Consider the following 24,460-nt stretch of genomic DNA (forward strand, 5'->3'; position numbering starts at 1 on the left):
TTCAGTGTAATTGTAATGTTGGGTGGTCCGCAACATCAGCTTGTCTGCCTGGCGTTCCACTGTGTATTGTATTGTTACAATTTTTAATAAAGTAAAGACATAGGCATGTAATACGGGATAGCTAATCTTTAATAGGTGAGAAATTAGAATATCATGGTCAAAGATTTTTACTTAGCTGGTTCGTCAGACTATGCATAACTCCTTGAATCACAGAGTTGCAACGTCAGTATACACTATATTCTTCACGAAATGTACATTTCATCATGGGTCCATTATGAGGTTGTATAAAGGACGTTTCAACGACTGCAGATGCAGAGACCAGTGGATTATTATGATGATGATACAGAAGTTAATGTGATTTGATTAATTTATTTGGCTTTATACAGAAGTTGAGACATTGAGTCTATACATGTAACGTTGGGTAACATAAATTCGTGGGGTACTTAAATTCGGGATTTTTCGAAAACGGGGTATTAAGGGATATGTGCTAGATGCAAAATCAGTAATACCGCTAGAAATGCAAACTTGACAGACTAACGTATTCAGAACACTGTCTGAAAAGCTTCTATAAGCATGCATTAGAAGGCGACGAGGACAAAAACTCTCCGTCTCTTATTGGAACAGTCTGAGGGCTTTGTGGGAGAATCACACTACATCGTTGTCGGCTGGTTTATAAGACAAATGTCACATCCGCTTCCTGCTAAACACAATCATTTACAAGACAACTTATTTTCTTAAAATTGCTGACCTGCAATTGGACTCTAAGTGTGATCAATCATCAAAACCCCTCTTTGTTGCTACAACCTACGGCACGTGTATTTTCCCGCCGCCATATCATTACCCAGAATCCTGTTGTCAAGCAGACGACAAAGGTTTGTCAGGAACACTTTTTTGTCTAAATGTTGCGTGTGATTGTGGACTGAGGACGATATTTTCCTCAAAGTTTGCTCCTAACACAATAAGGAATACATGGACATAGTAGTATTATCAATGCTACGGCATCCGGCTAACTTTCCATGAATAATGTACACGTTGCCATGACGGTGGATGTCGACTTTGACGTTCTATAGCTACCGACTCAACACACGGGTTGTTCCCGTAGGCCTGATGTGTGCGGTACGGCCGTTTTTTCGTGTATTTTTTTACTTGGACACGTCTATATCCATAGCACTCTCCTCAAGCCAAGGACGGAACGAATTGCTGCTGTATAAAATGTAATTAGCGGTAAGATATTCAAGACGAATCTTCTCTCCCGAATTAATGTTCACCCCTGTCCGACAGCACCGTAATTGTGCGTGCGGCGGACGGTAGTTTCAAGTTGAAATATTATGGTGTCAGCACGACTAGAGACAAAATCTACCATGTATATGATTAGTGCAAAGATAGTACATGATACTGACAGAATAATAGAAAAAAAGGATGGTTTATTGTTCTGCTAGATTGATTTCAGTCAACCATTATCGGAAAAATCCCGAATTTATGTTACCCAACGTTACTTTTCCAGTCGTAGTTGCAGTTACTTTCTTGAAACTTGTAGAGCTAGAGACGTTTACAACGTGAGTAATATTTATCCAAATCCGATATTTATTAGGTATTGATTTCGACAACTGACACAGCACATCAAAGTGTCCCATCGCATCTTTAATTATACTAACATGCTCCCTTGAGTCTCCGTAAAAAGTGATTAACTCTATTCCAGGTACATATTGATTGTGAGCATTGCGCGCAGGGATACCGCTTTGTAGCCAGGGGCTATGTTGGAGTGACCTATATCTTGCACAAAGGGAGTCTAAATTATACCATATCGCTGCACCCAAATTAACTTCCATGTTAAGTAGGCACTCTCCTCGATTCCAAACAGCCTTGCCATCAGATATTCTATTAGGGGCAGTCATCATATATGGCAATCCTGTCTTTTAGGTTTCGCTTCTTTAAAGTTATTGTAATTACAACGCGCCTGGCAGCTACTTATCAAGTCCGACTAATGTGTCGGCTGGGATTGTCTAGTGCTTCAAGGATCCCTGATTGATAATGATAGGTGATCCAGGAGATCATGCAGACTCAGCAAAACTTCTGCCGTAGTCAGCTAAAGTTGAACGTAACTCAGGTGAACAGAAGGAGCGAACGATGATCACACCCATCACACTGTGCACTGCCACAAAACATATGGCTGAAATAGCAGTTCTCTGAAGATGGCCCAACTGGGTTGTAGAAGTAAGAGCTCGTATTTTTACACTGTTAAAGGTTAAGTCTAGGGAATTGTGTAGATATTCTGATGTGATAGACTTTGATACATGTACATCATTATACTGATGGATATTGGCTAGATGAAGACAGAGTGTGTGGACATCCGTCCTTTTAGTAAGACTAGCTCCATAATATGAAATAGCAAATAGCTACAAAGCAATTATGCATATCCATATCACCCTATCTATCAGATCTGCAATGCGAAAACCATCTCCTTGGCGCCTGACATGAATAAAGCAACACATTCCTGCGGAAATTGGCGCCAGGACTTATTCTATAAGTAGTAAAAAAGCGCCATCACTGAAACAAGGCCAAGGATTCGGTACTTGCACATTGGTCTTTACGCCGGCCAAAAGCCATAAACTGGCCCCGACGGAGAACAGCGTTATAATCGTAAAATGTAAAGAGGATATTGCAGGCAATGCCCCATCATTATTCCATCAGCCGAATGATTGTTGACACAGACTGTGAAGTCGGTTTGTGATGATAGAACCATAAAAGCTATGGGACTGGCGTGACCATTGGACACACATATGGGCCATGGCGGCCTGGAGGGGACAGTAAAGTTGGCACAGAGATCTTTACCTGAAGAAATTGTTGGGGAAAGGGAGTTGTACAAATGCCTCATCGACGAGATATGACCAGTCCCAAACATGCGGAAGTGAGGACTACAGAAGAGTACATACATGCTTTCATTGTATTTTTTTGTTGATTCTTTGTTTAAGATTTATATAGACTGTCATAAACCAAATCAAAGGATAGGCTTGGCTTTTCACTTCTAATGAAAACCGTGATTCCAGTAGATATTCGACCCGTACCATTTTTAACTATGATTTACCTGTGTACTCCAGTTTGATAGCTTCGAGCAACTTCTTGCATGTTTGAGTTAGCGGGAATGACAAAGTTTATACAGTTTTAACCGTAAAACCTTGAATTTTAAATTTGATTTTAAAAATTCCATAACGGAATTTGACCTTTCATTAAAACTTAACTGACGTTGAAAAGTATATTTCCATTAAGCGGTGAAACAGTCATCCCAACGGTGTAGCATGGTTCTTCTTCCATTATCTAGCATCTAAAAGCAAAGAGGTCAATTGCTAAAAGGCATATGTGTGAACAAATATTACAGGCTAGCGGCTGATAAACATCAGCCAAAACATTATTGTTGCAGCTATAATAGCTTTTAGTTGATGGAACTGTTCACCGGAAGTTTCGTTGGAGCGGTAAAGCTACGAATTCTAAATTCAAACGAGCAGTTTGGCCTTCCATTATAGCTGACGTTAAAAAATCCATTTCCGAGTTAAATGATACCATCTCTTGTAAAAACTTGGAACCGTTTCCCTATAACGAATGAAAAGTGTTCGTTACTAGAACATTCGAATGGTTTACAGTGCTGTAAAGCTGCTGCGAGTGCCTCTAAAACATCAAAGACGTTTTCGCTGACACTAGTGGTCATGGATCGACGTGAAGTTCAGATGAAAGGGGGCTGAATAACTGTTTGAAGATGGCATTGTCGATACGGGGTGTTATCAGCAGCCCATATCACCCACTCTGTACAAAAGTCAATATACCCGATAGGCATCTTGGCGACCAGGGAATGGCGAAAGGCAATCATTGTGTCACGGAACTCCTGGCTTTGCGAAGTAGGCACATCATATATTGTCGTACAATACAGTTCAGTGACATATTAACTACACTGAAAGAGACATTGGTGCAGTGCTACAGGTATACCTGAACTGCATACATGATGACATCTAGCTCGCTAGCTACAGGCGGTTAACACCTAAACCTGCTTAACCACATTCACAAGTCATCAATCAAGAACCAAGGCGATGACTACAATACGTCTTCACGTTCCTCAGGGATGTCGTGATTAGCCGTGCAAAATGGCTCTCACTTTACGTTAAAGGGTAACTCTTGCTATCCCATTCTGCCTTTGAATATACATTCATGTCAATGCGTAAAAAAGGGACGCCACGCACGCACATATCGAGTAATGAATAGATTAACACACTTCAAAGTAAACGCTTGTCTCTGAGGTTAATTGCAAAAGTGGTCAGCATCAGTCACCGACCGAACCTAAAAGCCAAAATGACTGACTTGAAACAGGTTTGACGTCAAGGGAAAATGCTGGCAGTTTCCGACAATCTGTCGATCTATCATGAACTTTTTAGGTCAGTTACTCCAGGTTGACTGTAGTTTGACCTAATTTTTTTCTCGGCACGAGCACTAAAGATCACCCGCACTAAGGAAAAACGCAATGTCAGGGAAAAATCAATGGGAAGGATAAGTAGTTGTTTATGTTGATTAGCATAGCCTCGTCTACATCTGCCACGAAATGTGCGAATGCAGAGTAAAGATAAGAGCAAAATGTTTTCTGAAAATAATGACGGAGGCAAGCCTCCGAGCTAAACGAGAAATGAAATAGAATCTGCGGTTTATGTACATCCGGCGTTATCTTAAGTACCATTAGAGTGGTAAGACATAAACCTCATGAGACTACCGTAATTTGTTATGATCTATGCTTAAGTTAATGCAAGTAGCAGGGCAAACACAAAGTCAGAGTAGCTGTCGGTGAATCATACGTCATACTTCTTTTTTTTACAGTTTCAAGCCAGAAACGACAGATGCTACTGAGTTCGATACTTTACCTGGTGCGGAAAACACCACAGTCAAATTATAGTAGCTTTCTGTGAATCGTACTTCCTACTTCTTTTTACACAATTTCAAGTCAGAAATGACAGATCTTACAGAGTTCGATACTTTGCCTGGTGCGGAAAACACCACAGTCAAAGTAGCTATCTGTGAATCATACATCATACTTCTTTTTACACAATTCCAAGTCAGAAATGACAGATCGTACAGATTTCGATACTTTACCTGGTACAAAATACACCACATGATTTCTGACACCACTACCATGAAGATGATTGGAGTGTGAGTGTAAGTTGCAATTTGTACAGGTGCCGCTGCACGTAGTGGACAGTGAAACATGGCATGCAACTATCGTGCATATTCTATAACACCAAACCGACTTTCAAAGAGCATGTGTCTAACTTAAAACCCCGCATCTTGTTTCACTGCATTAAGTTAGGTCCGATATGAAGCCCACAGCATGACGCCAAGACATACGTCTGAAGGCCCCCTCTCATTGGGCTGCGGTACTGTGGCGGTAGCGTGCGGTAGCGTGGAAATGGCTACCGCCGCAGTGCCGTGCACAGACCTCGGCGTACCGTCCTAGTGACGTCCCAGTGCCATACCAATGCCGGTCCACACCGCCGGCGTGCGGGTTGAAATGGCGATTTTTTTCAAATTTTGAAAAAAAACGCAAGTGGCAAAGTGCCGCGCGCTCGCCGGGAGCTTGCCGGGAGCTCACCGCGCGTGCTATTGTATAAAAAGTGATATGTCAGTTTCAAGGTTATACGTATATTCTATAACATATTATCTTTGTTGCACCAAGAGTCATAGTGAAAATCCTTTTATCATTTGAAATCAGTTTTTGATGCATTTTTCTATTGATTTTGCATTGTATTTTGATCCATTAACAGCTAGCACTGCGATTTCTGATTAATTGAAATCACTACCATCAAAATACAATCGGCCCATTTCCCTACGGCTATTGATCTGATTAAGAGTTTGGTTGAACCTATTTACTACATTGTAGTGAGGTTGATGATTGTAGCTGTAGAACTTCTGATATTTTCATTGGGATATTGCTTTATCCCACTGAAAAGTAGATCATTGTACATTTATTCCAGTACGGAAGTTGGTAGACTAGTCGCCCAGGGAAGGAATCAGACCACTCGTCTACATGCACTCGCCCCGCTCTTGTGCCATTCAAGAAATACAGTACAGTGATAAATTGAACTTGATATACCAGTCAGGCACTGTATCGCAAATTCTATTCAATGTTTCGCCGTAAGGGGTGAATTGGAGGAATTCCTATTTATCGCTGATAGTCAAACACAGTTGATTAGATACTCTCGCTAAGATTAGATAATTTACCTACTAACAGGATTATTTAAAAAAAACATACGACATCATTCGAAGAAGAAAATGACTGTCAATACCAACCGTTTTGGATATACATTTAAAGAAAGTGTGAAACTCACGTTTTCTCCTTGGCTGGAGGGAACCACTTAGAAATATCAGTAAACTCCACACATTTTATAAAATCAAAAATCACTTTGGTAGGGAAGACTTTATCACATCAATTCATAATAAACCGTTTGTAAGAAGTAACTACACTGAGAATCAGCGCACGTTATCTAGAAGTTGAAAAGGATCGACACCACAACACACCAGGCACCCACAGATTGTGTCCCACATGTAACGAAAATATTGAAGATAAACTGCAATTTGTGATGGCCATGGCCTGTCCCACTTATGGCAAGGAGAGAGATGTGCTGCAAAGTATTACTACTAAGACTAACTTCACCATATCTGGTACACAGAACGATGTATTGTTGTCATCCCCAACTCCTATACCACCTACATAGGTCAATTTCATTATACTTCATCCTAAAAGCGAGGGAAAATAATCCATACATGGCTTTCTTGTAATTCATACACTGTTATCGATAATGTTTTGTACATGTACTTATAATTGTAGGATAGGTTAGCCTTGCAGTATTGTTGATTCAGTGCCATATATTGTACCATATACGATTGTCGAACAATAAAGTTCATTCAATAACTTGCTCATCTGGGCTTCAAACGCAAATGCGCCGCACGTCAGTGAGAGTGCAAATGAAAACTTCGCGACGGTGCCGTCATGAGCTGCCGCGGCAGTGCCGCCGCAGTGCCGGAGCCCAGTGAGAGGGGGCCTTTACATACAGTAAACTTTACGTGGTTCAACCTAGTGTTACAAGTTATGGCTGATGAAATGATCATAACTGTAGCAATAATGAAACTGCAGCTAGATTAGATCTCTTTTGGATTTTAATTCATTTGTCCCTACGCAGATCGGATGAGAGAAGAGAACGTACTTTCCGTTTTATTATTTTCTCTGGCGCCATGGTGTCTCAGATGCCCTTTTCAAAGTGTAGGCAGACAGAGGTGACAACGGCAATAATTGTGCCGAAGGATCGGAAATTCTTGTCTGGTTTCAAAAGTTGAAAGTAACTTGTTATCTGATCGGCTTACCAATCTTCCAACAGCTACAGAGACGTGGAGGAAAAGATTATGCTCATTCCATCAAAGTTGTACGTACTTAGCAAGAAGACGTTTAGATCTACTTAGAGTGGGCAATCTTTTACTGTCTTCTCCTTGGGCCAACGGTGTAAACCAAAGCCAGACAAATGGTCTGAGCTTCTTTATTCTTCTAACAGCATGAATCAGTCATGTCTAATCAGCAGGGCTTAATAGAATCTTTGACAGTTTTATGCCCAGTGTGGTCTCAGCTGAAGCATTGGAAGATGATTTGTCGTTGGTAAAGATTGGGGATTACCTGGAAAACCGACGTACTGGCACTAAATAACATCGCCTCACATTACCCCCTTGACACTTTAACCAGATTCCTGATGAGTTTTGCAGTTTTAGCGAGAGTTTCATCAAGTGAACTGTATATCTCAGACACATGCGTCTCGTAAATCTCGGTATTTAAGGAAGTGACAAATCTTACCTTGAACAGGTTAGTCTTTTTTGTAACTCTCGGGGCGAAATTAGACACATGACACCAGTCACCCCAATGACTTTGCGGATAATAGCATTTTAAGCTACTCGGTCGAACCTCGATATGAACTTTGCGGATAAAGGATTTTCAGGATTTAGTCAGCGAGGATGGCGATGCCACCAGTTTTTGATAGGTGGCGCCATGCCGTATCTACATGCCAATAATCCCCCGACCGGAGTTTCCAAAATATTTCAACTCATAGATCATACCTTCGCTAGAAATGATAATCCATAAATTCTGCTACAAATGGGATGATTCTACCACGCGATTGCTCACAAAACTGTTAAGATTGAATTGAACTTTTTACATTTTAGTGATTTGCATTCTGCCTAAAGCGATGTTTTGTGTTGTGCTGGTACAACACTTTGTCTTCATAAGACTTCACGGCGCCTTAGTTCCCACTCGCTTTGCCAAGCATCAAACTTACACGCCTACACGGGCGGTGGGGTGAATTAAGCTTCCCACCTCGTGGCCTGCCAGAGGCGGCCTGACCGTGAAGCAATTCATCTATCTTGGCGTTAATAGCGTCTTGATTTCCTCTGTCTGGCTTGTAACGATAGACAGTATGCCGTGCCGTTGCTTAGTACGTTGTTGCCAGAACGGAAGAAAAGCTAGCTGGTGCTCAGCAGTCATCGACGGAAACAATTAACAAACTGAACTTCTAAAGGAGACAGGAAAGAAATAATGCAACAATAGTGTATTTTTCCTCCAACTTAAGTGGAAGATATTCAATAATTGCTGAATGAAAACATTTCATATTTCTAACCATCGAAGTACACAGATGTACTACAGCATAATGCACTGCCCTAGAAAATGAATGTTAAAACCCGATGAAAACACTGTCATTAATGATATGCATATAATACTTAATTCTATTAGCTAATTGCTGAATGAAAGCATTAAAGTATGACCCTAGAAAATGAATGTCCCGATGTGTACACTACCATTAATGATATGTATGTGATACTTAATTTTGTTGGCTACACATCTCCTATAGCTTCTATGGCCTTGATTCCGGCGCGTACACGAAGAGCACCTTACAGCTCACCTCTACAGCCCAGGGCGTGTAGGGAACATCGGTGCATTAAGTAACGAAGTCGGAACGACTGGGGAATTACAAGTTCTGTGCGTGTGACGGGATGATAATGGAATTTATACGGCGCGGGGATTATGTGTCAAATGGTCGCACTTTTCTGCCTGATCGGCGAATAACACCGCCAAATGACACATCGAGTAACCCGTTAGTCCTGGGAGGGTCGGACGTGAATAATGTAGTGTTCGGATTTGGTTCTGGGCAGATGCAGGAACACATCGCGATGGCAGTAACATCCATATGCAAAAAGTGTACCAGCCGCAGTAAAAGTACAGGCAGTGCAGTAAAATCGCCGATGAGGTCTTAATTTTGAATTCTATATCCCTGGGAAATTCGTTGACAAGCTGAACCATGGATATATACAAATGACGACCCGTGACATTTTGCGTCGACTGATTAATGTGTGAACTGTTGCAAACCCTTAATCTTTTCTGTTTCCCGCCTGTCCTGTAATTTAGGTAATCACACCCTGTGGTGCGACCTCTGCCGAGGCTAGGCATGGTAATAGTAACCTCCTGTGAAAAATTCAATCTCCTTGCAAATCGGTTTCTTTCATAGCCACTGTTTACTGCTGCCCTCTATTACAAAAAGCCAGTTCCTAAGTTAAGTACACATCTGGGGATTTGGGCCAATATCTGTATGTACAGACTCATCCACACAAACATGGCGGTGCCCCAAAAAAGTTGGATGGCAACCAAAGCCATAAGTTAGTAGCCTTAGATCATAGGTATTTTGTGACGCTTAGAAGCAGATGTTTAAGATGCGTTACTGTGCGTAATGAAATCCACGTTCTGTATCAAAGTTAAACTACAATTTCCAACATAAGTATTTGGACTTAGCCTTAGCAATTTGCGTAAGTCCAAATACCTGTGTTAAAAATTGTATTTTAAGTTTGATACAGAATGCTTTCTGCCAACACAGATGGATATTCAAGTGAAACGTTGTTTAGGAAATTGAAAATTGATAAACAAAAAAAATTAGTCTGCCTTAAGCATCGCACTCTGTACTGCGCACAAATAACGTTTCATGGGTTTGCCAATCTGATATCGGTTCCTAGATCCTCCGTGTTACAAATGTATGGAAGCTTAATATATCAACTCATGTATTGATATGGTCCATCGAGGATGGACCCTTTATTCATTTATCAACGTCCAGATTTATTAACATACTGCAGGTATACTCAACATAATCGACTACCCAATATATGTGCCTCATCTATTCATATTCGATACACAGGTACCATACTGGGGTATCAGGTGAAGCATATCTTCTGACCCTGGTTGTATCGAATTTAAATGTAAATTTTGAAGTATGATTTTATAAGTATCAGCTGGTACTTTATCACCTGCTATTCCACCACGGCGCCGTCCGTATACCATTGTAGGATTGGGTCATGGTTTCCAAACACTGTTTGCTCCAATGGTAGCGCCTGGTCCTTACCTCTCCCACAACAGAACTTTTGGATGGTTCAGTCCAATCCATACTGAGCTCCCCAGTTCCTTCAGCACGTTCATTCATCCCGCTGACCATGGAGCAGATGGGACCCGCACCTGTCTGTCGATAGCTCGGATCCCCACGGTAAGACCCTGCCTATCTGCCGTAGATTGTGCAACGTAACGACTAGATACCAACCGAAAAACGGAAAGACCAGCAGGGGATGGAAGTCATTCGCCAAATTTATCATCGTCTGGATTGATGAGACAGGAATTCAACGGCATGTTTTTTTCGTATATTGATTGAGATAATAATTTCATTTTGGACGTTGGTTTGAGAAGAGAGCGGTTAGCGTTTATATCAGGTGGTTGCTCTTGTCTTTAGGTGAGGGAAGACGTTAGAAGGGGAAAGAGTACTTGAATGATACTGACGGTGCAATAAGAACATCGTCAAGATTCTGGTTTTGCTTCATACAGGATGGCTAGAATAAGGATAGCACAAGGAAATATATCAATTCAAGATCAGCAGGTGTCGCCACCTCCCTTTTTCCCCTTGATAACTTTTGCTATCGTTGTTTCCAGTCCAAATGTATTTTTGGTCAACATGAACCTGGATTGAAATGTGAGGAGTACTGAATCTTTCCTCTGATTTGTTGTACTTTTCTGTATCCCTCATATTTTTCTATATCATTCATTGGTTTTATATAATATCATAATATAAACTATGACGCCCCGTGGCGATGCACTGTGAGTTCAGTCGGAAGGTCCTCATCCTATGTTCATCCTTCCATTGTGGCGAGAAAATGGGCCAATGTGTTGTTCTGAGCCTGTTTGTCACGTTCTATTTGCATACCCTTTGCAAAAACCACAGTAAAAGTGTTTACTCAAATCCGGATTTGCGGCTCTCTGCTGATGTATTCTGGAACCATGTAGGCCAACATGACTGAATATTTCAAAGTCTGGCAAGTTCCAGTTAATGTCCTTCACACGTCATTTTCAATACTCTATCTCAGTCCATTAGTGACCTCCCGCGACAAATGCATTTTCCACACCACAAAGCTGTTGGTTATCAGACGAATCGTAGACATTTAAAAACAAATATCAGGCATTTTGTGTAGGATTCAGCCAAGGATTGCCAGCATGGTTGTTTTAAAATACACCGGTCTACCAAGCTATAGCATGTCCGCCTTTATGTAGACCTGTTAATCCATGAGATTTACGCTGTTATTCACACAAGTCGGCAATAGTGTAGCCGATTTTCACAGCTTTTTTATCAGTACAAAACAACTTGCTCTCCTAGCTAGCAGAGGTTGCATACCCATAACCACCACACCACTCGGTATCAGCCTATTTCTGCGGTTTCAAACTGTTCTCCATACGGAGGAGAATCAACGATAAATGCCATGTACCAGCAAACACCTCACCATGACGGTTACGGATGATGTTCCATGATTCCTTTTTTGTCACAGTCACAAATATTGCCCTCACTGAATATTCCGTACGTATCTCACTTTCATGCATGCACATTGCTTGGTTGACAAACTGAGCTCTTTTTGTGTGATTTTTAATGTCTTGAAGACAGTTATATATTACCATATTAGACCCACGTAGGAAATTGGTGGTTATATCATGTATAGATAGTGACAGTGCATTGAATAGACAGCATCCATGGAAGATGTTTTACGACATACCGCTCAATGCTCAATGCAGCGCAGTGCGTCGAAGTTCTTCAACACCATATGAGCTCCGGCATGTATCCCACGTAAGACGCACCTTTGTTGCAAAGCATATAGACATTTTCCTCTCAAATCTGCACTGAGCTGGTAACTATGGTAACAGAGCTGTACATACGTCCTCTCGGGTATTACTTAGAATTTGATACATTTGAGTGTCATCTAGGACGCTGAATGCGGCCTTGGTCACATTGTCCAAAGCCTCGTAATGAGAGTTGAATTAAATGGTAAGGATAGTTGGAGTGAGCATGGAAGCTTGAGAATCTGCAGCAATCTCACGGGATTCTCATCCGCATCACCAGTTACTAATAGAAATGGTGTTTCGGTACCTGCGGCGAGGGATGGTGTAAGATTTGCGCGTAGTTCTCGGCATCAATCATCAATCGAAGTGTATCTCTATTGATCTCTCTTCAGCAATCCCTTCTCTTCTTTGTTCTATACCTTCTCAAATCAGCTGTTACTCAGATCAGGCGCTCCTTCATTTGGCCATAACAGGCAGGTAACTAGAATGTTACCTCAGCGGGAAAATGGTTGTATTTCATTGTAAGTTGTATCTATTGATTGTTGTATGTATCTTATTGTTAATTGTATCTATTGATAGTTGTATGTATTTCGGATACAACGAGGTGTTTGAACTTAGTTCCCGATAGTCACACTGAAAAACATGCATCGTAAACATAAAATGAGTTTCAATGACATTCTGGCTTGTGTGGAAAGCCGCTACTTAATGTTGTTCTCCATTGTAAGCTTTCGACTCCTCTCATGTTCCAGGTGAGGCCAGCGATAAGAAGTCGCGGGAAGGTAGACTGATTGACTGATCAGTTGTCGGTGGCGCTGTCACATTGCAATCTCCCCCACACCACTTAACTCCGACCATCGTTAGGTATCTCACACAAAACCACCTACTGCCCCCGTGACGTCACTCCCTCCTGTCGGAGGTGTGATCGGTCAGTGGAAGAGTGATGCTGATGGTGGTCTGATCAGACGCGCCTGCTCTCCATCGACAAGAGTCTGAGATCTGCAGATTTCCCCGGCTGGCAATCGCAGCAGAGCTAAGGGGAAATCATGACTACTGTGTGTTGTGGCGTGAGGATGGCCATGCCCAAGGCAGGCGGACTGCTGTTCCTCCTCCTCGCCATGAGCATCGACATACGGTGAGTCGCATTTTGTTCTTACCGATCCTCTGGAATGTTCTGGTTGTATGCTTAGATGTTTCCTTCAGCCATTCGATGCGCTTAGCGTTGAAGACGAAGAGGGAAGATATAGACATGGTTTTGTATTGGCTTCAAAGAAATATCAGTAGAGTCAACAAGACGCTGCAATGTCTTTGGTTCGTTGCAAGGTGGATATACAAGATAACAGATCTAGAACTAAGGGCGCAGTATCAGAAGCTTAAAGGAAGGACTGCATTTATGCTAATAGCCTTGGTGTTTACCAAGGTGTTAGCCTGGCAGATGTTCTCAACATGAACTGTTCCTGGTCATTAACGGCTTTTCTTAACGTAAGCAATGACAACATGGTTGTCTTTGACGGACCATACACTGCTAAAAAGGATGTACCTCCCGTTATCGGTGAACTCAGCCTCACCTCCGGTTGAATAACATCTGCTGCATCGTGCCTCACACTTTTAGTGATGTTGTCATGGGACTGAAAAATGACAAAGCAACCGGATTAGACAGCTTGATGTAGTGTATCAACCTATCTGTCTGCTATGATCTTGTTGACGGCTTTGCGCACGCAGTGGTGACAATTCAATTATATCCTACCAACCATAGCAGTATCCCTCATGAGTCTGAAACATATGTTCTGGAAGCATTAGAAAACCGTCAGGTTTCAAAGGCACATGGAACTAGCTAGTCCGCTGTTTATCAAAAGCTATAAATCCCGGTGCTGATGCTGAAAAAATAATCGGACTGTGCGCATATACATTTGCTTTTTGCGGGGTTGGGACGTATGGCACTAAATTTACAAAGTTATTTTAAAGGAAAGGTGCAAGTTTTCGGACTGGGACTGAGTATAGAGGGCATTTTGTATCGCATTTCGTCTGAAATCTTTCTCATTGTCATATTCACCTACAATCACAATATAATTGATAATCCCCATCCTTAAACACGTAAAGCACAGCATACGCATACGGTCCTTTAAACATGATAACTCGACTGCTCTTTAGAATTCCTCAGACATAGCAAGCTAAATAGTCTATACATTAAATCACCAATGCCAAACTTATGAGGCACTTTAGTTGGCAAAGAGTCAATTTGAAAGCGCGTTACAAAAGAAATATGGCTACTACTAAGTTTTTACTTGGACGCGGACAAATACGACGCTCCTAATCATTACTCGTTAGTTCCATATTGACAGGTATATGTAATTTCTCCAAGCAGTAAAAACGGGGCATATGATAAGGAGGTCAGAATTTTCTCCAACAACCTCTGTTTGGAGAGTGAGTTAAATACGTTGAGAAGAAGTACAAGAACGTGAAGAGGATGGAGGTGAGGAGTCCTACACTTTACTGCATTTCAATGTTCTAGCTGTGGACATCTCGTCATGCAGAATGTGCTTAAGCGAAGTGATTTACATTCCGGTACATGTTGCATCTCTTCTCTACTCCAGTATACTCAATGCAAATGACATTAGTCCAAATCCCGGTGAAGCATGATTCAACTCCGATCAGCAGCGCGACTTATCCGGTCTTGAAGTGGTCACCTGGGATGAATATAAATGGCATCCGATAAAAGTGGGGCCGTGCCCTGGTCAGGCTCTCCAATCCAGGACTCGTAAGATTTCTCGGAGCAGTATATTGACACATTCATATTTAGTTTTGAATGATTTTTGCAGCCTGAAATACGGGTGATGAAAAGTCAACCCAACCAAAAACGCACACATACGCAAAAAAAAAGCATTTACTCATAAACATTGTGTATCATAGACCCACATTCACTTTCACTTTAAGCCCCAGTTACACATAGCCAACTATGTCCTCCTGACCACTCCCAACCTATAAGGTCGGCTGTGGTTGGCAGGTTGTCGGTGAGGTTGGCTACTAATCAGCTGTGCCAGGCGAATGTTTTAGAATGTTTAAACATTCGGCTGTAGACGGGAGGTCTGGAATGGGTTGGCTGGTGGTTATGGCGTGGCTGGGAGTCAAACACACCGACCACTGCTGAATTACCCCGAACTAGTTCTCGACCTACCCAGAAAAATCTCTGCTAACTCATTCCCAAGCAAGGTGACTACTACCAGAACGTGAGCCAACCTCCTCCGAACTTCACACGACCGGCACACAATCAAAACTACAAAAGAGCATTAGAAGCTGGATTGAAGGCAAGCTAACAGTGACCCCACTTTGATCTCTCGGTGATGTTAACAACATAAAAGTATGGATCATTTTGATCAAAGACGAAAATGACCATTTTGAAATTGATGGTTGCGCCCATTTTAATCCGTGAGAGGGTTGGCAATAGGTTGGGAATCAGTCATAGCGGACTTGACAATCTGCGGCAAGCAGTCAGGATGGTTGGGAGTAGATTAGAAAGCAATCGGGGATCGGTCGGGAGTAAGTCATTTACCGGTTGAAAAATGGTTAGGACATGGTTGTCGCTGAAAGATAGGAGTGGCCTAAAACTGGTCAGACTGCTCCCAACCTACCGCCAACCTTGGTTGGCTAGTGGTCAGGGGCAAGGTCGGGGAAAGGTCGTGAATGTGGTCTCTTTGCACCTGCTGTAGTTTCCCAAATGTCATTCCTTTGTTCAGCGCCACACTAAGAATTGCCGACCATGATTATCGTCCTACCATCTCAAGCTACTGCCATCAGTGCAACACTCGCTTCAACTGTAACATGATATGCTAACTCTCCGTATGATAAAAGTTTAGACGGTATTTTTTCCAACAAACTCCAATATTACATTTTGCACATAAAGATTTCGCTGCAGGACCCATGGAGTGATTCTAATTGTAACAACTGTTCCATGATTCTTATCTTATTCGCACACATAAAGATTTCGCTGCAGGACCCATGGAGTGATTCTAATTGTAACAACTGTTCCATGATTCTTATCTTATTCGCACATTGATGTTGCAAATTACCCGTGATAAATTGGCATTGAGCCTTTTTACAATGTTTCCGTATATCGTTAATTGCTGCCTACAGGTATTGAAAAGTCTACATCAATCAGAGAAGTCATTAGTGGTAATAATACCATATAGCGTGTTAAAAGGCCGAAAAGTACTAATTGTAAACGATTGGGAACAATGGAGCGAGTTATTAATATTTCGGAGAAGATAGGATGCCTTGGCGTGACGTAGAGCTCGTCACACCTTTTACCACAAAGACGTGTATGATGAATGGAGTTGATACCTGTTACACTGTTGTACTGGCAAGGACATGATATGGTACCTTATATTCCTATCGTTTCCATGGTTAGAAAGATAATAAAAACCCGCCTGCATGATTGATGACATACTATATGAGGTCAGTGGAAGATCATAATAGTAAATACGAAGTTACACCCAGACCCATGGTTTTCGACAAGACTTCATGAACTTCGAATTAATTCTAAAATCTCGGTAGGTTTATCAGTATGACTTGATAGTGAAGATGTGTAGTCCCTTTCTGGTTTCCTACGTATCTTTATTGGTGAAAGACATGAACAATGTACAAAGGTACTGTTAACTTCTTAATACAGCAACGTGGATTCCGTCGAATTGTTGTTAAGATTCCAGACCGAAGCCTTCATATAAAATCACACATGGTAAAGCAGCCTTCCATTCCCATGTGTGTGCGATACTGATTTCTCTCCTGAATTCAATGAGCGACAGTTACGATATTGGCCTTTTCCCCCTAAATTTTGGAAAGGAATATAAAGTAGTTATGGTTCCACAGCATTTATAGATATTCCGAGCGGCAATAAAAAATTCATTTGATCGTTGACGTACGGTAGACGCCAGGTGCTTGTCCTTGAATGAAAATGATTGATATTTCTTAACTCTTTGGAATTGCATTTCTAGATGTTACTGATTACCATTTTCCTGTACATAGTAATATTTCAAACGCTCGGTTTATCTCCACATCTCGAACGAGCAATGAATTGTACGGTAGGAAATGAATTGCATTTCCTTTTATGAACTGTCCCTGATTGTTAATCTCCTTAGTGATTTAACGTTCGGAGAAGAAAGACGTACGCTTTACAATCATCCTACGTCAATGCTAACAGTATGTTCGTTTAGTCCACCCACTAATGCGTTTTTGTGCATATTGCACCCTACAGCCGAGCTTACGTGGTAGTAAAGTAGCAGCCCTCTGGGTGATTATCCTCAATCCTTACTGTGACTGTGTTATTATGCCAGGTAACTACGCAGAGGCGTCAGTTAACTTCGAAACTACGTAAAAGCAGCATGTCTGCAGACACATTAAAAAGTTTTGCGCAAAAAAGCTCAACATTTTTAACCTTTCGTGTGAATGTTTGTGAGTTTAGTGATGTAAAGAATGTTACGTTGAAGTTTTCAAATACGAAATGCAAAATACAGGAAACTTACACAATGTGAGGTAGCAAAACGCCTGCTTGCTGAAACATTAGATATCAATAATTCCATCCACGCAAAGAGGCGTTCTTGAAAAATTGACTTTTTAGATAGAAAGCACGTTGGAATAATTTTGTTGTACGATACATTTTTCGTCAATTTTCAGCATGATGCATCAAAAAGACTGTATCCCCTGAGCTGAGGTACAATTTACACAATCTTCCTGAGACCCTGTGAAGCACACATGCAGTAAAACAGATTCTACCAAGGATGCTTCACTTTTTGATACTGTAAATACAGACATGTTCGCGGTGAACTTTCAGCGCGAACTTAAAACCACCGCGAAAATTTTTGCCCACCTATGACTGTAGCGCTACTATTGTTTCAAACGCGAACTTTAAACCACCGCGAACACTCCATTTTCTGCCTACCGCGAAATAAAAACCACTTGAACTTGAATGAATTTACAGTTATCAGGACTGTCTCCCGCACCCCATTTAGTCACTGATGTACGAGTAAATCATATTCAGACATCCCGCATAATTGAGACCATTACTCCGCTGCTCCGGCAGGCCTGGTCGATTCTGAATGGTTCGTAGGCGTGAGACAGCTGACAGTCGCCGAATCTATCCTGCCCTCTTCCCTCCCATGTAAGTACGGTGGGGCATCGAGGCGAATAATGCATGTCGGTCACACTGACGGACCATAACTCATGCCGGGTGTCCTGCGGCAAGTGATCTAAGCCAGGCTTTGGCCACTTCAATGCCGTCCTTGTGTAGCGGTAACTAGCAGTAACGTTATTACCTGTAGGTTCCATTAGCTTGCTCGTCGATTTGGGAGACCTCCACCTTTTACTGCAACCACTTTGTGTTTTTGTGTGTGATGCGCCAAGCTTGCTGATGATACTCGGAGTACCACACAGAGCACAGGTTACGGTAGAATGCTAGTGCAAATTGTGAAAAAATTGATATACCTCAGTACAAAAGAAACCAAATACAATCTAATGCAAATGAGCACCGTTTCCAACATTGCTACCGAACATTGTGATCGGTATTTGCGTTGTTTTGTTGTTCGATTGACTTTAATGAATAAATGAATGAAGACCTTTATTGTACACATATACCCAGTGGGTTAAGTGCAGGTCACAACAAAAGAATACTAAACAGATACATCTATACATTGTCAAATTACTACAGGAAGTATAAACTACATGGATTCTACTACTTCTCGCTTCTTCCTAATGGTAAATATGTAAGAGCAGATATGGTCCATAATCAATGGTTTGTTTAAATTCATTAAATAGCATATGAAACATATCATTTGTTAGTCGTAGAAAACGAGGATTATCAACATTATGTATGAATACCATATCTTTGTTCTAAACTAGCTTTTAAACTTTTGTCCTAAGCAGAGTTGCAAACGACTAAGTAGATTCATGAACACCCACGTAACATTCGCCGGGCCATAACCGTTATCAGCAGCCGATTATACTCACTGCCGGCGGTGCCTTCCGGCGGAGTTTAAGATAATTGATTTTAGTGCGACAGAGGCTTTTCTCCATGTACGCTGGGGTCACTTCTCTATCCCAGGGTTTTGTCTCTATCTCACATCTAGCTATAGCTTGGGGAAAATCAATTTGCGAACCCGTGTAGTTTGTGAGAGACACACGGGGGTGGAACGATACTAGAGGTGAAGCTTTGACCAAGGACAGCGTATTCGTGTATAATGGCCCCCTACATATACGCTCCTGATGCAATTGAATTAGTTGACGAGTTCCTTGTGGAAACTATGAGTTAATGAAGCAGTGCCTAATTTTTGCGTAATCATATCTGTACAAATACATTCTACGTCCTGTGATTGTACCATGTGATCCCACACACAAAGCAGAGAACAAACAAGGGCTAGAAAAGAAATAAAGCTATGGCCACCGTCTTTCCGGATTCCATTCGTTGCAAATGTGGAAATATGCTACTTCAAAATCAAGCATTTCACTCACAGTCCAACTGGCAAGATAACAGCAAAGAGAATTCTAATTAAAGCAATTTGAAATTTAAAAACTTAAGAGCTTGGAAATTTGCAATGGTAGCGTCTCTACACCTGTTAGCATTCTTTTGCCCAAAATGTGATGAGAGAGAGAGACTGTGTGAGAGAGAAGGAGTGAGAGAGGAAGAAAAAAGACTGAGAAAGAAAGAGTGAGTGAGTGAGTGAGTGAGAGAGAGAGAGGGGGAGAGAGAGGGGGAGTGAGAAAGAGAGAAAAAAGCAAGTGAAAGAGGGAATGAGAATAATGGCGCCTGTGCATCTTGATAGCGACAATGCACGGAGACTGATCAGCTGCCTTGAAGACTATAAGTCGCTGACTGAACTGAGTAATGCAGTGAGCTGAACCGACTTTGTTCTTTATCTGTAAGTGATGTAAAGAAAAAGAACCGAAGCTCTCGTTGTAGTTGCCAATGGCAATGCACAGGAGTAATGGCAGTTTGAAGACGAGTCAACAAGAAAACCGGCCAACCAAATTGCTCACTACTAAACCAATGCGGAAAAAAGATTAGAAATGCAAAATGCATCGCAAAGGATCACTTACTCCAGAGTCCCCCGAAGGGAGCTTCCGCACAGCTCATATCAGCACGTTTCGATAGGCTTCAGTAATCTCACTGTGCTCTTTATTAAGTTCCTTATCTGGCTTATCGCAGTTTCGCGGCCGTCTAGAATGTATTCTCTGGGATTGACGCAAAATAACCATCAGGTATCTCTTGTGTTGCCAGTTGCAAGGTATCTGCTAAATCTGAAATGTAAAGTGGTTTACAAAACAAAGACGTCTACAGCGTATGGTCAGATTTAAACACAAACAGGCTCAAAATACTGTTTCCGAACTGACGATTTTTTGCCCTGCATATTTGAAAATAATCCAAGCACTTCGCATTGATATTAAAACTCTGAAATGACTGGTACGGCAGATTCCGTGGCTGCTCACTTTTTAAAAATTGTGTTTTGCCGCTTTAGTTCTAAAAATCAGCTATGCAACATATCCCGAACAGTATGAGTAAATGTTGGCTGGCCAATAGTTATGAGAAGAACTGTGATAGCGATGTTAGTGGTTCTCGACAGGCATACTAAACATTATAACCCACAAACCTGATAACACGTTGAACTGTACGATACATAGCACGCTCTGTACCAATGAACATCGTAGGTAATGTCAGAAATTATTAGAACTGCATGAGAATAATATCCTGTTATGTTGCAATGGCAGCGACCTAGACCAAATTTAATTTGTTGTAATGGATCCACTGAAACCAGCGATTGTCTGACCCAGTATTCTGCGTGGCACCAAACCCATTTCCCTGAAACCTAGTTATCTTTTGTCAAATCGCTAGAATGGCGGATGGTACTAGCATCCTCTGGTGTGTATGCATAACAACCCTATCAGGGATCTTTTCAGTGAATGTCATCATTCGTAGCCATCACATATATCTGACAGAGACGTCACGAAACTTTTCTGTTTTTTGTAGAAATGCGATGCAATGATGCGATCAATTCTATTGCGATGTTAAACCAACGTGAAGTGTATAACTTGGCATAGAAGACAGTGGTTATCTTCACAACTGCAATAATTTCATGCCCTTTTACGATTGAGAGTCTGCAATCACCACCTTAGTGGCATTTGGTTTGAGTTTCCCTGTTTGACGACATGGTAAGTCCTTCGAATCGATGATGACATTCTAAAAACAAAGAAGCAGTAGCTTTGATATGTATAATAGCAAACGATGAAACAGTCATAACGATGTCTGTAGCAAATTGATCCATAGTAGCGTCCCTGTGTAGTTGGTAAAGCTGCTCTGAACATGTTCCAAGGTTCTGCACAGCAAGCTCGGAACGCTGTGCTGGAGTTGATCCAAGTCAGCGTGAAGAAAAGGGGGAAAAATCAATGCACTGACAATACAGACAAGTTCTTCCTGTCCGTCTGTTCTGCAGAAGCTTACGCTCATGCAGTATTTATGAGCTCCACTAATCCTCAGCCGGTTACGGGTCTATTAACCCTTGGCCGCGCAGACCTACTAGATAAATGTTACAGTTACTACGAAAGCACCAGACACAGTCTCGTTATTGTTACAGATTGTAGAGAATCGAGGAACGCAGTTAGACGGCTCCTTGGGGTATTTTCTATAATTGCGAATATGGCTTTAGTTTCTGCCGATGATTGGGCTGTCAGATCCTAGTGTCTTCATACGCATCTTCGAACGTGATGTTGTAAATTTTGATCTGTAGTTGCCTTGTGTATTGTCTTTGTCAGCATGTCTATGCTTAACAACGCAAGTTTCATCTGGTTGTCGTATGTACAGTTAAGTATATCATGGGGAATGAAACTCAGAAAGGGGACGTAATGATATCTTGTGGAAGTACCAGTCAAAAAAATATTAGAAATTATACTGGCAATGTGTTGACCATCTAGCGACAACACAAAGTTAAAACATCGAGCCCTGCTGTAAGAACACACTTTACGAACTGTTTATGAACACCTATTACAGCACAGTATAGTAATGCCCTTCCCTAGCCACGTCTTTGAAGTTCAAAGAGGACCATCAACAGAAAAAAGCCTATTCAATTTAGCAATAACCCCCAAGACGACTATGTCAGTGGAGAGTTCGGCTTGCCTGGTGATTACAAGGGATGTGAGCAGTGAATAATATTCCTCTGGTACGCTGTCTGCCTGATAATGATCTCTGAATAGCCTCCTCTGTTTTATCTGAACTGTGAGACCCACTCGGGGTATTCTGAAAGCTCATCGGAGGTGAGCAGAAACGGTTTGAACACTAGAATCTTAAATTCGTAGTTAGCGATGCGGCGGTGTACTGGTCGTACTCTTTGAAGACCTTGACATAAGTAGTGTCAAGGGCCTGTTAGGTCGTCTAACTCTCACTAATTTGGCCACGGGAGACAACGTGAGGACAATAATTTCTTCTACAGGCGACGTCTTTATCGTCCCGATCGTGCAGACCTTAGATGGGCGGTCTGCCAACTCTGCACAAGCTGGCAATTGTGGAGGCAATGTCAGGTCCCGCAATGTCATTTACGTCTGACTGGACTTAGGAGGTTATGGACGTGTTTGGGACGAACGATTGCTCGTTATGTCCTTCCGCCATGTAATACAATTAAACAATTGTGTCTAGTTGTGGAAGTCGACAGCGAAGTTCCATTCACTTTCAAACAGGTTAAAACTACTGATACCAAAACCAAACGCTTTTATTCCGTATGTCGCTTATAAATACATCAATATCGGACCTAAAAGTAATGAATGGGAGCCACCAAAGAAATAATGTATTAGGGAAACATCATATATCGTTAAAGATAATGATCTTTTATGGGCTACATTTCAAATTCATCGGTCGTGTTGGAAACAACTTCAATATGTATGCAAACGTATCAATAACGCCTACATATTTCGTTCAGCGCCTCCATTGGTCGATTGTCGTGCCATTGCCAGAGGTAGATTCATCATCCCGGTCGTAGCCTTTTCCATGACCGCTCTGTCCTTCAAGTTGAATGCTCTAGTTATCTCTATGGTAACTTGTTAGTCCTACTTAATCTAGGTTTCAAGTGTGAGAATCCACGTAGGATTAAGTGAAATGTCATCTTTAATGTCACTGTGTGAACTGTTGCCATGAGGACTAAACCACTGAAAATAACTGCTCAAAACATGCATGGCGGCATTTTGATTCGTTTGACACATTTTTTGTCGTATTTTTGTTTTCCGAATATACAGCTGTATTTTCAAAAGTATTTGGCAATAAATAATCACGATGACAGAGGTAGAGGACATGAAAGAGTTACGCCTCGTTTTGCGCTTGGCATAACAGATCTTCTGTAATGATTTAGAAGAAGAACTTTATCGCACGACAATCGTACCCAGTACAATGTATTGGATAGCAAGTTGGGTATGCGTATCTTGGAATATAACTTGTCACCTGTTGAACTAAGTAACTGTACAAAAGTGCCGCAAATATTCAATAGAAATTTCTCTCTTCCTTGCAGTTGCCGGGCGCAGACTCTGGATTCCCTTCTCTCCAGTCGGGGATATGACCGCTTCTTACGGCCATCGTTCGACAGTGAGTTGAGAGATACTACTACGTATACCTATATCATACTGTGAAATGAATAGCAGATTATCATATTGCCATATCCCTTACGACACGGAAGGAGACCCCATCTGTTGATGATAAAGTAATATGAGTACCTCTTGTGTGTAAATGACATAATAAAGAAGATCGGGCCAATGTGACGGTCTTAAATACTTGCAGTAGTACGCCCAGTAGTAGCCTCGTCAACACACAAAAATCACTGCATGCAGAAGATAACGAAGAAAAAACTCAATTATACTTTCTATTTCATTCCAAAAGCCAGCGTGCGTCTCTTCGACAATAAATCAGCAACACAACGCAGCTGGAACTAAGATGCTGATAAATTTGCCTTGACGTCGATGACCCCACCACAAGAAGGGACAAATAACACACTTTTGCAGAAGACATTACTTTACATATCTGCCGCTGTCAAATCCTGGGGGTCTAAATGATCGTCGAAGAGAAATAAAACCATGGGTTGTGTGGGCTACAGTCTATTGAAAGGCGAATTACATTTGGATCTTTTGCAATGTAGTTAATTTTCAACGATCATTTTCTTGGTACAAACGATGATGGCAATGACAGACGATTTATACATAAACTTCTGATTTGTAACATTGGAAGTGCAAAGACTTTAAGATGTG

General features: G+C 41.6%; 1 protein-coding gene across 1 annotated transcript in view; it reads left to right on the forward strand.

Moving 5' to 3' along the window:
• Window positions 1–10,434: 10,434 nt before the first annotated feature.
• The window catches only part of LOC136429303 (gamma-aminobutyric acid receptor subunit beta-1-like), a 38,829-nt gene continuing 24,803 nt past the window's right edge, over window positions 10,435–24,460 (forward strand). Inside the window, exons 1-3 of the mRNA XM_066419160.1 lie at window positions 10,435–10,592; window positions 12,952–13,334; window positions 23,731–23,804. Of these exons, the coding sequence (XP_066275257.1) occupies window positions 13,246–13,334; window positions 23,731–23,804 (163 nt within the window). The 5' untranslated portion in view covers window positions 10,435–10,592; window positions 12,952–13,245. The remainder of the gene's footprint in view (window positions 10,593–12,951; window positions 13,335–23,730; window positions 23,805–24,460) is intronic.

Source organism: Branchiostoma lanceolatum, chromosome 3, assembly GCF_035083965.1.
Source record: "Branchiostoma lanceolatum isolate klBraLanc5 chromosome 3, klBraLanc5.hap2, whole genome shotgun sequence".
Taxonomy (NCBI): Eukaryota; Metazoa; Chordata; class Leptocardii; order Amphioxiformes; family Branchiostomatidae; genus Branchiostoma; species Branchiostoma lanceolatum.